Below are 19,373 nucleotides of genomic sequence, written 5' to 3' on the forward strand. Positions count from 1 at the left end.
TTATTATTTTAGAAATTAGCTTATCCTCATAGGGGAAGATTTCCACAAATCATGAAAAGATTATCAAAACCATAAGAAAGTGAGTGTTACATAACAAATTAACCATCTCCTATACAATTCCCTGCATTCCAACCCCTGCTAGGTTGCAATTGTGAGAGTTCTGATCATCTGTTCAATTAATTTGCTAGCGAAGCCTTTCACATTCTTTCCAACTAGAATTTAAATATAATTCAATTCAGAATTAAAGCTCTGGTACATTAACCATGGTTAGCTTCATTCAACTCTCCTATTTAGTCCAAAAAAAAAAAAAAAAGTCATTTAAAAATTAACATACTCAGCTGCCTGTTTGTAGTGTTTCAAGTCTTTCTTCAAATTTTTGTTCTCATTTTCTAAAAGCATATTCTGCGTGTAGACATCTGGAACATGCCCAATATCTCTAAGTTCAGTTACTCCCTTCTGTATTAACTCATACCTAGGATAAAATCAAACAAAAGGCTTTATGTTGTTTCTTTCTACTAAATTGGCTTAATTTATGTACAATTCAAAAAGTTAAGTCCTAGGGGATATTTATAGAAATGAGTTGTGGTATTACTATTGTAAATTAAAAAGTCAAAATTCATAATATATATTTAAAATTTTTAAAAAAATAATTAATTGCTAGGTACTAATATAATTATGGTACATATAACCAAACATCTCGCTTGTTCCAGGCACTAATCCAGACGCTGGTGAAATTAACAAAACAGTCCAAGTCCCCATCCATTCTAGTGTGGAGAGTGATATGTTCTATGAAGTAAAATAAAGCAGAATAAGAGGGATAGAGAGAATGAAGTGGAGAGTGATGTGGGCATTTGTGCTATTTTATATAGGTTGAACACAGAAAGTATGACTGGCAAAGTGCTATTTGAGCAGAGAACTGAAAGAAATAAGGAACTAAGTCATGGGGATATGAAGGAGAGGAGCATTCTTGGTTGACAGGAAAGTAAATGTTAAGACCCTGAGAAAAGGAAGTGCATGACATCTACAATTAAAAGCCAAAAGCCTGTATATCTGGAGTATCTGGAGCTGGAGAGAGGGAGAGAGTGGTGGGAAATGGGTCAGGAAGACAGCAGAAAGCAGGAGAGAGGAATGTGATTTTACCTGAATCAGACTGAAGCCACTGGAAGGCTCTGAGATACAAGTGATACTGATCAGATTTGTTTTAAAAGGATTAGTCTATTGGAGGGAGGTGGGGGGAATGGGTAGATGGGTGATGGGTATTAAGGAGGGCATTTATCATGAGCATTGGTTGTTGCATGTAAGTGATGAATCACTGAATTTTATTCCAGAAACCAACATTACACTGTATGTTAACTAAAATTAAAAAGAAAAAAAGAAACTTCTATTGTTAAAAAAAATATATTAGTCTGGCATCTGCTTGAAGAAAGTGACTCTAGAGGAGCAAGAGTAGAATCAGAGAGGCTGACTAGTTTGGAGGCTGTTGCAATAGTCCAAAAGAGAGAGAATGGTGGCATGAACAAAGTTGGTAGCAGCAGAGATTCTGAGAAACATGTCCCTTTTGGACATGCTGTAAAGGTGGAGCCAACTTATTGGTGGAGCCGATAAAGATTTTCCTACAAATCATCTGCCAAGTGTTGGTTAATAAAAGAGGTCAAAGATGATTCCAAGGTTTCTGGTGGAACAGCGATCCATTTACAAAGATGGGAATGAATGCTGTGCAAATTGGGTGGATGGAGAAATTAAGGATTTGTTCAATGCAGTATGTCTACTAGGCAATCAAGTGAAGATGAATACTGGGTATACGTGTCCAGAGCTCAGGGAGAAAGTCAGGACTTGGAATTCAAATTGGGGAATCATCAGTAAATAGATACTATTTAAAAGTCACAAGACTGGACTAGGCCATCTAGGAAGTGAATGTAAAGAGAGAAGAGAAGTTCCTGGACTATTTCAAGACTGGTAAGAGAAGGAAATACTACCAAATAGAGACTAAGAATGAGAGGGGATAGTGAAGTAGTGAGTGACTAGGACAGCACTGTGGCTCAGGAACCAAGTAAATAAAGTGTTCCAAAAGGAAGGGTTCCAAAAAGGAAGACACAAACAACAGTGACAAATACTGCATACAGGATGAATAGGAAGAGTACTAAGGATCAGTCACTGAATTTGGCAATGTGAAGCACTGAAAAAACTTTTAGTAGAGTCACAGTAGAGATGATAGTGCCATTAAAGTAGGTATAAGAGTAGGACACGAGGAAGTGGCAACATACTCTTTCAAGGAGATGTGATAAAGTGGAGCCTAGGAAATCAAGATAAACTTAAAAGAGGATGTGGAGTTCAGGGTGTTTTTTTTGTGTTCTGCCTTTAAAAAAAAAATATATATATATATATATACACATACACACACACACACACACACACACACACATTATGCTTATGGGAACGATCCAGCAGAGAGGGAAAAAGCTTAGAGTGCAGAAAAAGAGAGAGAAAGGGGGGACAATTGCCAAAGCAATGTCCTTGAGTAGGTAAGAGGAGCTGGGCTCCAGTAGACAACTGGAGGGTTGGCCTTAGATGACAGCATGAATGGTTCAGCCTCTGTGACACGTGAGGAGGAGGAGGCCTGAGAACAGAGGTGGCAAGTTAGGAGAGAGGGAGACTGGAGTCATAGAACTTCTATTTCCTCAATGAACTAAGAAGGAACATCAGATAATCATTTACAGATTTGTAAATAATTATAATTTTAATTATATGTATACATTATATATAGCAATAAAGCTAAATAAAAAATATAAACATAGAAAAACATTTCAGTAATAGTTATTCACAAAGAAATCCCTACAAAGTTTGCTATAGATGAGCTAAACATTTGTTTAAAAATGTTAATTATCAGCATTTTCATATTATAAATCTTAATTTTATTAATGTATTACACATTAATACTCATATGGTTGTGTGTTATATATCTTATCTGATACTAAACAAAAACAGCAAGACAAGCCTGTGGAACATCCAAAAGGCTAAGAAAATAGAATCAATATTAAGTAATATTTGCCACAATTTATAAAACAACAAATAGATAACCATTTAGTCATAAATTCGCTATTATATTCATACTTAGAATGTGATTTACACTTATCTCAGAAGAGAAGATGTAAGGATTGATTAAAGTATTAGACCATAAAGTTTTTCTGACCATAAAATTGGTTTTCAGCAACTTGCTTTAATACAGAAAAAAATCAATAAATTATTTTGATAAGAAAAAAAGTGATATGTAGTCATCTAAATTAAATGCTATGTAAATAAATTAATATGTGGTAAAATAAATACAAATCAAGCATAATACAACATATCACATACTATATCATATATATCTGAGGACATTCAAAAATAATTTATCAGGAAAAATTTCTATAATCTATGTAAAAATATCAAAGATGACTTTAAACTCACTAAAACTATTCTAATACTATTAGATAATTAGGAATCTTAATCTACAAACTCCAGAAATACATTAATACATTTCTCAGTAAAACCAGTATTTCCTACGTAAGATTTTTTGGTTTTGTTTCAGGTGTGTGTGTTAAGGAAATATCCTGGCCTTTTCATTTCTTCCTCTTTATACACTCACGCTTAGAATAAGACTGAAAAGTGTTCAGATAGGACAAAAGATTGTTATATAACTATTACGAACAGGAAATAAAATTTACTACCAACAGACCTGCCAATAAAATTATTGCCAATAAAATTACATTAATGGTCTTCATATTTACCATAAGGTCCATAAACTACTTAGAATTATATAGAAACAGAAAATACACATGTATTTCAGGAAGAAAGTACAAAAGCTTTCATAATACTTGTCTATATACCTAAAGAGTTTAAGGCCCACTGTCACAAATGACAAATAGCATGACAGAATTTCAGTGAACACATCAATAGTGTCGTAAGAGCAAGGGTTATTATTCCTTTCTGATGGCACCCAAGACATAGGATATAAAAGTTAGGAAAACAGTCACCTAGATAATAACAAATATCAAATGAGAATTTTTCCTCCATGTTTTCAGGGACAGTTAGGGAAAATATTTCACCAACTAAGACAAAATTCCGTTAGCTACTGCTAACCCACAGTGCAGACTTTTTTGTGGTTCATAGAATGGACAGAAAATAGTTTAGAATTTGCAAAAAATTAAAATTAAAAAAAAAGCTTTCAGGATATATGGTCTCCACGTGACTAACTAACTTTGCTGTTATAGCATGAAAACAGCCACAGACGATACTTAAAAATAAGGTTATGGCTATGTGCCAACAAAGTTTTATTTATAAAACAGAGCAAACAGATTTGTTTGCTGACCCTAGATTTAAAGAATTTACTGCAATTACCTTTTGAAGACTGAAAGACAACAATTTCAATTATACTGCCACATTTTGGTTACTTTGAGGTTTTTGTTTTACAAACTAACAATGGGGAAAACTTATTTATCAACTTTTGTAAGATTAAATGAATTCATAGCAATGAATACTATGTTTTTCTTCATAATAAAAAATGATAAAAATATATTTAATATTCCTATAGTCCTACTATGCAGAATAAGTAAAGGTTTCTGATCAAAGTAAAAAATGTTTCATGTGAAATAAAAATATTCAGTACTGTGTGATCTTATTACAAACACTTTGTAATAAGTGATAAGGATACAATTATTTGAACCACAGTATTACTAAACCCATATAATAAAGAGAGATATGAATTTTACTTTGATTATTGTAATACACTAAGTGGCATGCTTATATAGGGCTCTATAAGTCCTAATACCATTGTAGTTTCTTGAAATTTAATCTCAATTCAAACTGCTAAATCTAAAAGGATAATATGATACAACAAGCACTTAATTGTTAAGAGTATACTTGGTTCCAGATTTCTCAACAGGAATCATTTCACACTTTGGATTGGACAAACATGTAAGTATTACATATCCAAACACATCTTCTTAGGAAAAAAAAGAACTGAGCCACATTAATTTTTCATTTCATTAATACTGTAAATTAATCATCTACCTACTTTTACAAAAATGTATTTTCTAATACATTTATAATTATTTCTTAGGAACATTTTTACAAAAATCATTCATGCAATTTCCAAATTTAATAGGAATACTATTATTTTTCTACCATCCAACTTGCTTTTTCCTAAACTGCATTAATGAAAAACAGTTCTCTCCATTAAATTTATTAACTTTAGATATGCAATTTAAAGTAATAAAACTGACTTCTTCTATGTACATGGTCTCAGTAGATGAGAACCAAAAAAAGCAGCAAATAAAAATTACATCACAGTTGGATTAGTAGAAATTACAAATTGCGCCTTATATTTAAAATTAGGATTTAGTCCCAAAACACTAAAAACATCTTTCTACATCATAGTATTCCCTTTCCATGATATGGAATGGCTTTTAAAATGGCTCAAACATATTTTTATATCCAATTATTTAATAATATTTCATTAAAGAATGTTGCGTCTCTGAAAACATGCCTGGTGACATTACTGCTATAATAAAGGAATATAAAGACAGCATGCCTGCTGATTTTCATAACCAATAAGTTATTAAAATTTTCAATTATAACAAGAAAATCTGTGTTTAAGCATCATTTGAAAATATAAGTCTGCTTATTTTCAAATGAAGAAATATTTATAGAAAAACAGTCAATTAGTTGTATGAGTAGAGAAAGGCAGGCCATTCTACTAGATGTAAAACAAATGAAGTAGTACTCTTGATAGGATGTCTTAATGCAGGAAATATTACCCTTAATAATTATGCAGAATGTATTAGAAAAGTATTTCATAAAAGAGCTTTGTATTATATAATCCCAGGAGATATTCCATTTTCTTGATTTTTAAAAATCCCTCAAATTTGAATATTTAGAAAGGATGTTTAATAAAAACTTCTTTTAAATTGATAATTATGTGAGAGAGAGAGAAAGAGAGAGGGAGTGGGAGAGAAAGAGAGAGAGAGAGTGTGTGTGTGTGTGTGTGTGTGTGTGTGTGTAGGTGTGTGTGTGTGTGTGTAGGTGTGTGTGTTGTGGTTCCAGTGGTGGGGATGGGAAAGGCTTCCATCCATTTAATCCATTTTGCATAAGCTGAGCAACTTCAAGTCCTTTAAGACAGTTAAAAGTGTACATGTTAGCATTCCTAGAGAACTATTTATCCACATAATTGTTTACCATTCCGACTGAAAGCAATCAAGAGTTCTGGTCATTCCCATTTTGATTAGGAAATTGCAGAGAAAGTCTTCTATTACTTCAGGTATTGGTTGCTTTGAAGGAAGGACTGTTTTCTGTTCCTGAAATTAAAATGTGCAATTACTTTTGAAAATACAAAATCATCACTAAACTTTGATTATTGGTACAAATAAGCTGTTCATTTATTCATTCATTTGTTCACTTTTTCCTCTATTTTTGTTGAGTGTAACATTCCAGGGACTATTTTAATCACTAGGAAAAGCAGTAATGAATTTATACACTAGATAAGACTCAGTCTTCATATCTAATAGTCAAGTAGATGGAGACAGAAAATAAATAACTAAATTAAAATATACAATATGGCAGATGACACTAAGTGCCTGGGAGAAAATAAGCAGAGGACTGAACGGAGGGAGAGTCAAATGTAGGGCAGATATGAGTGTGGAGCTGGGCTGCTATATATATGTAGGGTGATGAAGGAAGATTTCACTGATAAAGTGGAATCTGAGCATAAATCAAGAGAAAGATAGGGTCATGATTCAGTTATAGCATCAGCAAATACAAAGACCCTGATTCAAGAGTGTGACTGGATTCTCTAAAGAAAAATACGGAGGTCAGCTTGTCCTTTCAACAGCATATAACACATTTAAAAAAAGGAAAAAAAAAAGTATGGACCTTTTAGTTCTTTCAATTATTATCATTATAAAAAGAAATATAATGAATTTTGGTGACGAGCTTTAGAAACACTATGATACAGAAGAAATTATTTGCTATGGAGTAGCTTATCCTACCATTTCATAACGAAAGTAAATCTGTCAACTCTATCAGGGGGTCAGCTAACTGTCTGTGTAATTAAAGTTTATTAGGACACAGCCATGCCCATTTGTTTACATATTGTCTATGGCTGCTTTCATACTATATAAGAGAAGTGAGTTGCAACAGACATCTCATGGCCCTCAAAATCTAAAATATTTACTATATGACCCCAGAGAACAAGTTTGCAGACCCCTGAACTAGAAAAGTGGACATATTTCAGCAAGTGAGATATGAAATTAGGACAGCCATAAAACTACCATAAATCAATGTATAAAATAAGTCAATAATGGGTAGCTACTTAAAAATATCAAAACATCATTGTCTCTAGAGTGCATTTTCTTCTCATTGGCAAGAACTAACCAATCTAAGTGCTGATCATTTAGACAAATCTATTTTCATATATAGAAACTCAACAGCAGACTTTCTTTCCTCTTCCCCTTCTTAACATGGTAATGGTTACATACCAGATGAATGTTACATACCTGGTAATAGTTACATAGAAATGCAGTAAGGAAAGAATCTCTGTTGCCCTAAAAAGTTCTTTTCAAAAGTGCAACAGATAATTTAATGCTGATCTTAATTACTAGTAGCTGCTACAACATTCAAAACAATGATCAGTTGAAGCAAATTTGGGAGGCTACAGAAATTTCCTGACAAATGACTAAGGTTTTAAAATGAAATTTTGAACACTCAAGCAGGATAATTTGGAGTATCTTCCCTAAGGTTATTTTATTTTAAAGATTTTTATTTATTTATTTGTCGGGGAGGGGGGAGAAAGAGAGAGAGGCAGGCAGAGGAAGAAGCAGGCTCCCCACTGAGCAAGGAGCCCAATGTGGGACTCCATCCCAGGACCCTGGGATCAAGATCTGAGCTGAAGGCAGATGCTTAACCAACTGACCTACCAGGCGTCCCTCCTAAGGTCATCTTAAAAGATATTATATAACAATGTTGATTTTGTGCAGGACCCTATATCAAATATGGAAGATGCCACGGTAACAGAATACAGCATCCCTGCCTTCAAGTCTGCATTATGGTGGAAGATTATATATAATTGCTGGATAAGGGTATAATATGGCTGGGAGTAAATATTCATTACACAGTAATAAATGCTACCTTGGCATTTTGGGGCAATAAATTTGATTATGATATTTAGAATGAGATGGATGATAGTTGAAGTAATTGGGAATACAGGAGGAAAAGGAGGAACAGAGAGACTATACTTTTTTTCTTATTTTTTAATGTGTTACAAAACACATTTCAGTATCTGTGTCCAATACCAAATTACGTGTGTTAGTGTTAAAAATCCTTGGTTTAATACCCAGTGAGATTAAACAGGCAGAGTTCTGCAGGAAGGTGTCATCTGTTGTGAAGTTATGCAAGAATAACCATGACATAGGAAATGACAACCCAAAAAACAATAAATCTGATTACTTAAAGTGAAGGTGCAATGATAAAGACACAGAAGAGAAAAAGGCGTAAAAAGTGATAGGACAGCATTTAGTACATAAAACTTAAGTTTAGCCACTAATAAAGTCTCACTGCTAAACTACAGACTGTGTTCAAACTACACAAACAATACGTTGTGTTCACTTCTCACCAAAATCTGGGTATCTGTAGCCTGTTCTTGGACCATCTGAATTGCTTTTGCCAGATCTTCTTCACCTTCTGGAATGCTAAAATTGTCATCTGGTATCTAAATCAAAGAGAAAGAGGATAGGAAGTGCAAGCAGGAATATAAAAACACCTTACTTCATTTCAGAAATAATTTTTCTCACAAAACAATGTATCAAAAAAATACATCTTATGTAAGACACCATGTCATTCTGAAGTTCTGTGTCAAATGGATAACTAACAAACAGGAGGCTCTCTGACTTCCTTGTAAACATCACTCAACGTCACCTCTGATAAACTCGAGATCAGCTTATGTCTTATATATTAAGACAAATGTAGTCTAACAACTCTGCTGAGAAAAAAAGTAAGGCCACTTTTTTTTTTTCATAACTTACTAGCAACTGGCAATCTCTAGTTTATTAAAAAAATAAAATAAAACTCACTGCCTAGATTTTAAGCTCTTGGAAGAATGCAATTGACTCTAGGACATTAATGATGGTTAACACTTAGCATGTGTTTCTTATGTGCTAATCAGTTCTATGCCTTTTATATGAACCCTTCAGTAATTTCATGTGGCACGTATTCATATTATCTCTATTTTACTAATAGTAATAAAAAGTTTATCTGATGTTTGTTCTTTTACTTGTCCAGGTCACAAACTGCCGGGCTTGCTTCCACAGTTGTACTTACAGCGTGCCATCTAGGAGCAACTCTATACGCCAAGTCTCAGAAATAATGATAGGTCCATCTGAACTACACTACACAGAATTATAGTTAAGCTGAAAGGAAGCATGAGATCTGAGCTGCAACAAGTAGTGGGACTCTGGGAAACCCATCCAGGAGCAGAATGGATATTAGAGAATGCCCGCTGGACAGAGATGACAGTTTGTAGTAAGGATCCACAAAGCAAGGGAGAAGGAGCTAACTTTGAAGCACAACTAACAGGAAAACCAGAAGAGCCAGATACATTAGCCAATCCAAACTTTAAAATAGAACTTTCACACTTCACTCTTAAATAGCTGATATTAGGTAATTCAGTTGAAAAACCAGCATCTCTTAAGGAAAAAAATAAATAAAATAAAATGAATGTTTTATAAGAATGACTAGTGAATTAACAGACTACTAAAATGAAAAAATTACCTCTTCATATTCATAATCATCTTCAGATGCTTCAGTTATGGTGACCTCTGAAATCTTGTCAAGTGTCAATCTCAAAATATATGGAAAAAATGATTTATTTAAAATTGATTTGAATTAAAATTTAGTATCAGATCCATTTATCTTACCAAGTTGGTAAATGTAATTTAAACTGTTTTTAAAATTTCTCTTCCCCATACAACCTACAAATATAGATATTTTAAAACAAAATATTTTTCATTATTATTTTAAATTATTGTTCTACATAACCCAAACCCATGAAAAACTACCTTCCCATATGTCTATTTACTATCTAATGATTTCCAGTTCGATTCCAAGGCTTACAAAAATGTACATGGTATAATAAGATAATATAAATTAGAAAGAGATAAGAAAAATGATGAAGAGGAAAACTATGGCAGTAAATTTTTTAAATCTATCTCAAACTAACTTCATTTCCCAGAGCTCCTAAGTCACTTACAGTGCACTTTGACTTCTTTATTTAAAGTATTATGAATTTTTCAAAAGCACACCAATATTTATAAGCAAAAACACATTTCAATGTTTTCATAATAAAAGTTACTTTAATCTCTACTTTTTTATCACATACCTCAATTTTAAACTTAAATTTTGTTCTCAGGAAATGAAGCCTAATTTTTAAGCAAATGTAAACTATACAGTAATCATAAATGAGGAGTTCATAAATTATCAAAAAATAAACATTAAAATATCAATGGAAATGACTCTAATAAATAATTCTAACAACACCGTTGTAAGATTTTCAAAAATTATAAGTTACTTTAATTACAAATGAAAATTTCAAGATAACATTTAATTTTGAAAGAAATCACAACATAGACCAATAACATTATTTTGTTGGTTGGTAGGTTTACATTTTTTCCTAATGTACACATGTGATTATGCCAAGTTCAAAATGTATGAAATTAAACACTTTAACATACAGTAATGGTTATGAAAATCAAAGATGAGATTAGCCTAGTTTTCATCTTGCTGCTGGTTATGAGATATCATCTTCCAAGAGCTAACTAAAATTGTATATAACATGTTATGTTATTTGTAGTAAGAACTGATATTACTTACAAAGTATTTAATAGAAGCCAGGCACTGTCCCTAAGGACAACTCATTTCATCTTCATCCCACCTACAAGCTATTATCATCTCCATTTTGTAGATCAGGACTCACGGGCACAAGGTCACACAGCTAGGACCTAACACAATTGGGAATCAGCCCCGGAAGTTATGTTTCACTATGCTATACTTAAACCTCTGTTATTCCATGTTCGTTTTCTATACCATGTAAACACTTGAATTGTTTGCCAATTATCTTGCACACAGTTCTAAACCTCTAAAAGATAGATTATGCAGGCTTGTTACTCAGCTGTAAATCTTCACTGTTTGCTTTATCCACTTGAGGAGACACTTAAGCCTAGTTATAACCAATCCTTAGGAACCTGACACTGTCAAACAAGAGTGCATCTCCCAAAAATATGGTGAAAAGTAATTAAGGCTCAAAAAAAACCTAGTTAATTAACTAATTAAACTAATTAAAATAACTAATTAAATGACTGATTAAAAACTAATGTAGATTAAACTACTACAGAAATAAAAATTTGCATACCTGCAGCTGATCTTGTAACTTTTAACTTACCCATGCTGGGTACCAGGACTGAAGTACCTACCTATATTAGTTATCTACTGTTATGGAACACTTTCCAATAGCATTGGCCTCACTCTCCTTTAATCCCTTGTCAACAGTCTTCTTAAAGACCATGAGGCTTCCACTGTTCACTGTTTTAGCTTTCACTAACATCCTCCTTAAAGAACTTCCAACATCTGTTCTATATTCAGTTCTAGAGCCACTCCAATACTTCAAAGCATTGCTTATGTTAGCATCCCACTTTCTGGTACCAAAAGCTGTACTTTTTATTATTGCTGCATAACCAACTCCCCAAAACTTAAGGCTTAACAATCCCCTTAACAATAAGCATCCATTATCTCATAGTATCCATGATCAAGAATTCAGTAGTGACTTAGCTTGTATATTTTGATTTGGGGTCTCTCATGGGCCTCAGTCAGGATGGCAACCTGACTTCCGAAGGCTCAGCTGAGGCAACAGGATCCATTTCAAAGATGGCTCTGACATTACTGGCTGAAGGTTTCAATTCCTCCCCATGTGGGTCTCTCCATAAGCTTCTTAAGCATTCTCAAGATATACTGGCTAGCTACCCCCAGAATAAGAAATACAAGAAAACAAAGTGGAAGCCACAGTATCTTTCATGACCAAGCCTCAGAAGTCACACATCATCATTTATTCACTATCCTATTGGTTATATAAGTCAACCCTATTCAATACATAAGGGAACTTATACAGGAGCATGAGGACAAGGATGTGGAGATCACTGAGCATCATTTTGATAGCTGGCTATCATTAAGGGGTTTCAAGAGTATTAAAAGAATTAATGTATGCAAATCATTTAGAATGGTGCCTGGCTTATGGTTAATGCTATGCAAGTATTTGTTATTATTTTCCTTTTCTAGAAAGAGATGAGTACCTGTGGAGAAGTCTCATAAGTCTCTCATGGCCCAGTTCCCCCATGCATTAAGATGATTGGATTAATAAAATACATTCTAAATCTTCCTCCTTTCTAAATTTATATTTTTCTGACACATTTTTGCTTAATTAGATAAAATTTCCTGAGGTTCAGCTACAGGAAATCAGTCCCTTTTTCATGAAAAAGAATGCCCTCTTCTGAATGACAGTTACTAAAACTTGATTTTGTAAAAAATCACTTATCTTTAAGTCTCTAGAAAAGCAATGTCATCCTTCATCACTGATGATACCATAATAAATTTTACAAGAAGTAAATATTCTAAAATCATTTGGATAGACTTTGAAAGTATAAATAAGCCAACTGATAAGATTAATGTGAGGAAGTAACATCAAAGCATAGGTTGTTAAACACGGCAATACATAGAAGAAAAAAGTGATTTGTCCTCAAAGCTTTGGAATTATCAAACTTACCACACTGGTACCCAGAAAATACTCGAGGCAACAGTTTTCAAACCCTAATAATATATTCTGTTTCCCCAAAATCAAAAAGAATGAAAAAAATATCATTTTATAAAGCTTTTAAAAAGTACTGTCATATGGATCACTATCATGTTTATTCTCACAACAATCCTGTGAGATTGAATAACACAGACGGTCATTTCTAAATTTAAAAAAAGAAAGAAAGAAAATGAATCAGAAAGATTAAGAAATTTGCCAAAAATAATATACCTATTAGTGATAGAGGCAAGTTTCTTGAATAAAAAGATCAGGAATTTTCTATAATATCTTATTTCTACACGTTTCTACAGTGACACAAAAAGAATGTGCAATTTCTACCAGAATCCTAGGTAATGAACCCTCACTTATTTTCCAAATTCTCAAGTGTTATATTACAAACAGCTAAATCAAATCATTTAAATAGCTCAACATGAAGTCCCTAAAGGAGGGAGAGATATGAAAGAGCTACAGGCCTACAGAACCAAAGATATAATCAGCCAAGGGCAATGGATTAATGAGACAAAAGGTCAGGAAGAGGACAAACATCCAAAATAGGAACCACTATTTTCCTTGATTGGTATTTTCAGTATCCACAAAAATGATCTGTACAGAAAATCTTCCCAGGAGCAACTGAGTTGAAATGTGATGTTGCAGTGTTACTGAAGAAATAAATGTACTTTGGCACGTACGTTTGTATGCATCTGTCTATCTGGCTTAGCTGGGTAGCAACACATGGACAAATGCACAAATGAATCCCCAAACAATTGTGTGGCAGTTTACAAACACGCATATAGTAAAAATGTAAAAATAAGTAAACATGAAAATTAAAAGAGAAAGAGAAAGAAGAGAAATAAGACAAAGGTAAAGCTGCAGTACATGCCATAAAGTCTCATGAACTTTGTCAAACATAAGCCACAGGTTTGACCCAAAGCTTCCCAGCAGTCAGGGTAAAGAGGGGAATGTAATCAGATACGAATTCAGTATCCATCCAATGAAAACAGATGAGTTTCTCAGCAAAAGTACACCAATTTCTGGTTTCGAAGCCTGAGAGAAATTATACTCTTCGGTTCTCATAAAAAGAACACTGTGGACTGTACAGATATTGATTCTCTTGGCCCTTGGGACAGCCAGAAAGACTGAGTGAAGCAAGATCTGATGGAACACCATGTGTAAAAAAAGGTTGGAAAGCACTGCTTTAGAAGCAGTGTTGCCAGGATTGGAATAAGCAATTGACCAAGAATTGCCTGAATGATAAAAACCCTTTACTCTCGTTCTACTTTTACTGGACAACTATCTTGTGTAACCTAATCTCTTAGGTGATCCTATTCTCCAGGAAACATCCATACAATTAAGCGGTCACAGTTCTGAGGCAAAGTGATTTTTTTTTTTTCCATTGCAGAATTCTAGTTTAAAATCAGTTTCCTAATGCCAATCTGATTCTGAGCCCTTACAAAACTCCCTTCTTATTATCTACCTAGTATTCCTTCAATGAACACTGTTGAACTCCATTTCCAAAATTCATTTTTTCCGTCCTTTCTATTTCCTTCAGATGTAGTTATTGCCTTTCTGCCTGTTTGAGGTTAACTTGACATTTACAACTGTGCCTGGTTTTCTAGTCTGCTTTTGCCCAGGGTACAGTCTGTGATTCCCCTTCCTCCCTGACCTGCAGCCACAGCCCATAGCACCACCCACTTCTAGGCCAGGTTCCGTATCCTAGAGTCAAGGCCTACACTTAGACCAAGGGTCTCACTTCAAATCTTCACTTGCTCTGGAAAAAATTTAGTAGGACTTGTGATTTTTCCATACTATCAATCAGTTCCCTGGTACTTGGTCACCATGGGTGAATTAACTGGTAGTTTCTGCACTAGCAGAATTTGCACCAGATACTGACCTTGTAGGTCCTATCAGAAAATAGGCCAATATACATCCACATTGAAACTGTCAGGAAACCCTAAATCCATCACAGCACTACAGAAGACGCGACTGCAAGAAGTCTGAGAGAAACATTTCAGCTGGCATAATGGAGCAGAGCTTGAGGTCACAGTTGATACGACAGGGTCACAAACAAGGTTTTGCAAATGGACCACAGCCAGAAAGGTATGAATAATTTTCAGATGTGAGCACCATACAAAGTTCCTCACACACTGGTCTCTTCCACTATGTACTGGAGGTAGTGATCACTGGCAGCAGCAGCATCTTTATAAAGAACTGGAGTGAAACATATAGCTAATTATATTTTACATGATTTCCCAAAGCTACTATAGACAGAAATTGCTTTGTAATCTTTGCCATCACTACAGAGCCAATGTACACAGAGGTAATCTAAAATCGAGCCTGGATCCTCCATCATCAACATTTTACTTACTAAATTGAAATAAAAGTACTGTAAATAGCAAACATCACAGTCATGGTTCCCTTTCTTAGGAATGCCAGTTTCAATAACATAAGTTAACTGAATAATATATACCAAAGATGGCAAATAACTGGCACACTTGCTTCCACTTCCCCCATTGTTGTTTTCTGCAGTCTTTCCCACCAAGTCTTCAGGAGGTCTCAGAACTCTTATTAACACCACACGAGAAAGTCACTACCAATTCAACAGACTTGGCAAGAGTAGAAATTTATTGACTACTCCTGCACCAGACACCACTGCCATCTTCTGCCTCAGAAGCTGGAAAATAACTTTTTTTCAAAATATAAGTCTCATTGTTCTCATAGAGGGTGGTGGTTTAAGTTTTTCCAGCTTCTAATCCAGGAGATCCAAAGATATGAGCTCTACATATTATACCTCTTATCCGAAAATATAAAGGCTAGTAGTTAAGAAATTTGCCTACAGCCTTGTTACTTCACTTATATTCCTTAGACCAGCAGCACCTGCAGCACCTGGGAGCTTGTTAGCAATGCAGAATCTCAGCCCTGACTGGGACTTACTGAATTAGAGTCTTTTAAAGATCCATCTTCTTCGATTCCTATGCACATTAAAGTTCGCTTAGACTAGAGGACACACAACAAAATACAATTTTTTCTTTCCAAGTAGCTTATGATTTTAATTCAGGTAAAATTCAGCACTCTGGGTTTAGTAACGTGTTTTTTGGTCTAGATTCTACATTCAGACTGTCTATCCTTTTATTTGAATATATATAGGGTGCAACTAAGCACCCAAGGGTAAATTCATTTTTCCAATGATAATAAGAAATAGATGCCATGAGTACATAATAATCATTAAGGCTTTTAAAAGTATCTTCTCATTCAATGCTATAAACATTCCAGAGAAGTAACATATCGGAAAAATCACTAAATATTAAAAATAATAAATAGAATTTTAAATGACAAAAATTCAATTTTAATTAAACAAAGTGATCAGTGAATATTACTATTGCAATGAAAGACTGTCTAAGGATGTCACTTAAGAAAACAAGCATGCATCTTATTACATGGGGTATCTAAGTATGATCACCATATTTCAGGCGACTAGTGGAATCTCTAATTTTGCATTTTCATAAGCAGGTGACTTTGGGACTGCATTCAGAGTCGATTAGCTTCAAAGGACTGGCTTAAACTCACTCAAGCCTCAGAAATTGCTTTTGGGGCCAAAGGAGACCTTTTCAGTGGCCAGGAAACGTATGCTCATGATCTAAGTAGCCAAATTCTTAGTGTTGGAATGCCTTGAAAGATAAGATAATCAAAACCTAGTTAGGGGAGCAGAGAATCAGTGTAAAAGGAGGTATATAACAAAAACAATACTTTGGGGGGGGTCCACTTTCCTAGAGTCCATATAATCCATTATTCTTCTTTGAACAAGTCTGTCGACAAGTAGCAACAAAATCAACTAAGTATTAGCTTTCTTAGTACAATTCACTCCAGCCTGAATCTCACAGTTGGATTGAGCATTCCCAAATGTCTACAGCCACACATTAACTGCAGTTCCTACCCCAACTGATAACCTTACCCAAGTGGTACTGATTTCTAATGCAGAATTTATTCACAAAAAACAACAAACCTTTACAAACACTTGACCCTTTACAAAGCACATAGTTAAAACCCAGCTTTACATTTTACAATGTTGCAAATATCTTTCTAATGAGGAGTTCTCCAGAGAACTCATATACTCTGTAAATAGATTTTTTTTTTTTTTAAGATTTTATTTATTTATTCTACAGAGATAGAGACAGCCAGCGAGAGAGGGAACACAAGCAGGGGGAGTGGGAGAGGAAGAAGCAGGCTCATAGCGGAGGAGCCTGATGTGGGGCTTGATCCCATAACGCCGGGATCTCGCCCTGAGCCGAAGGCAGACGCTTAACTGCTGTGCCACCCAGGCGCCCCTGTAAATAGATTTCTTAAAAGCTCTGGAGATAGCTAAGAAAGGAACTAAGTGCTTGTGTATTTGTATCTTACCTTGTGGAACTTTAAAACATAAAAGCAACTATATCCTGAACTGCTTCAGAAGAGAAACAGATAACGCCTACTTTTACAGGTAGTAGGTTACAAAGAAGGGGTGTTGCAGGGTTAAGAATTCTTTTTCCTGAACACATTCTCTAAATTAATAATGGGGCCTTTACTAATGAAGCCATTCCCCTCATGGTGGATCCTGGCTGTTTCTGGTTTGGAGCCCATTAGTCTGTACATGTTCTTTATGTTCGAATGTTTAACAGCAAAGGGTGACTTCCTGGAGAATCAGTCAACCTCTTTCAAAAACTTAATATTGATATCTTGTTGTCTAGTGTTCTACAGAGCATCTGTTCAGTAATAAATAAGGGAAGCCCAAGACCAAACACAGATTAGTAGTGATTAAGTTTATGTGCAGAGTAGAGAACATCAGATTTCTGATTCATTTGTGCATATTATAACTTTTATTTATCCACTGCGATAGCTCAATTAAATTACCTGAGACCTAAAGACTCTAAACTCAAGAAAGTCTCACTTCAGCAACTATCATAATTGCCTTAAGAAACAATGTCAAATAACATTATACAGTCAACTCTTAATTATCCATGTTAAGAGAGCCCAGGGATACAGGGATAATTGGCATTCTAAAGTAATCCTCAAACTTCATTTTAACTAATAGTTAAAGCCTCTCTCACGACTAAACCTCTTAACTAAACACTGAATGTAGGAAAATTGGCAAAATACGTAGTTTTGCTATCCTGTGACTACCCTTTGGTTGAAACCCAAAATATTAGCCAACTAAAGAAAGATGGAAGAAAAGCAAAGGGGCCAGATAATTCAGAAATTGGATAACAAAATTCTAAAAAGTTAGAGTTGCTTATATTTACAAACGTGATTATTTGGAAAATTCTTTATAAGACAGGTTTTGTGCAAACTGCTATATATTAGCAGTTGTGACTCAGCAATCTCCCTGAAAATTAAATAAACCTAAAAGCTGTGCTATGTTGAAGTCCCACAACTTGCAAAACAAGTTAACTCAGTGTGTTTGTCTCATGTTAACAAATTATGTGTTACAGGAATCATCTTAATGTAGACAAAAATAAGATTCAGTTGCTTTAAAATAAAAATGTAATAACTGTAATTAAATAGCCAAAAATGAAATTACCTAGGAAGTTGATGCTTACAAAACAAATCATTTAAGCATTGGACAACTGAAGCATCTACAGAATCACAGGGTGAATACTCTCAGCTTCAGCTCCTTAACGCCCAATGGCAGGTCTTTCCGTCTCCTAACTTTCCTGACTGAATTGATTCCCACGGTATTCTGAAGGCTAGGGGCTTATTTAGGAAACCCACTAAGCGAAAAGAGGGTTGAATCCATTTGTTGTACCACCTTCCATCCCGAGGTTGCAGAGTGGTTACTAAAGTACGAGATTCGCGAGTTTCTTCCAGCAGGAACACAGCAGCCTAACACTCCTAAAAGGCAAAGTCTTTTCGGCGGGTAGCTATGAGGGGAACGCGGTGCCGGAGACGCCACCTTGAGGTCCACCAGGCGTGCTGGGCGGCTGTGCGGCCACAACCCACATAGGGCGCCCGCGATGGGAAGCCCGCGCCCTCGCCCCCAACCCCGTTACCAAGGGGAGCGCCTGAGCCCGCGCCTACACGTAAGGATACGCTCCAGGTAGTAGGCGCCCTCGGCAGCCACCGCCTCCGCGGTGTCCCCAGCAGCCGTCAAGTCCATGCCCAACGCTTCTTCCAGAACCCGCAGGGCGGAGGCGGGCATCCCTTCCTTAGCAGCCATCGGAGGCGCTCCCAGGGCCCCGCCCCCGGGCAGCTTGGTGCCTCCCTGAGAGCAAACGCGAAGACGCCTGCCGGCAACCGGTAGTAGGCGCCCTCGGCAGCCACCGCCTCCGCGGTGTCCCCAGCAGCCGTCAAGTCCATGCCCAACGCTTCTTCCAGAACCCGCAGGGCGGAGGCGGGCATCCCTTCCTTAGCAGCCATCGGAGGCGCTCCCAGGGCCCCGCCCCCGGGCAGCTTGGTGCCTCCCTGAGAGCAAACGCGAAGACGCCTGCCGGCAACCGCACGCAGCTCTCGCGAGAGTTTGACACTGCTCTCACGAGGC

The 19,373-nt window shown here is 35.6% G+C and overlaps 1 protein-coding gene across 1 annotated transcript in view; it reads right to left on the reverse strand.

Moving 5' to 3' along the window:
- The window catches only part of SPAG16 (sperm associated antigen 16), a 943,910-nt gene extending 924,818 nt beyond the window's left edge, over window positions 1-19,092 (reverse strand). The window contains exons 1-5 of the mRNA XM_040641105.1: window positions 18,926-19,092; window positions 9,799-9,845; window positions 8,645-8,740; window positions 6,214-6,332; window positions 335-472 (exon numbers count right to left, since the gene is read on the reverse strand). Coding sequence (XP_040497039.1) covers window positions 335-472; window positions 6,214-6,332; window positions 8,645-8,740; window positions 9,799-9,845; window positions 18,926-19,052 — 527 coding nt within the window. The 5' untranslated portion in view covers window positions 19,053-19,092. The remainder of the gene's footprint in view (window positions 1-334; window positions 473-6,213; window positions 6,333-8,644; window positions 8,741-9,798; window positions 9,846-18,925) is intronic.
- Window positions 19,093-19,373: the final 281 nt, after the last annotated feature.

Source organism: Ursus maritimus, unplaced genomic scaffold (genome assembly GCF_017311325.1).
Source record: "Ursus maritimus isolate PB19 unplaced genomic scaffold, ASM1731132v1 scaffold_1, whole genome shotgun sequence".
Lineage (NCBI taxonomy): Eukaryota > Metazoa > Chordata > Mammalia > Carnivora > Ursidae > Ursus > Ursus maritimus.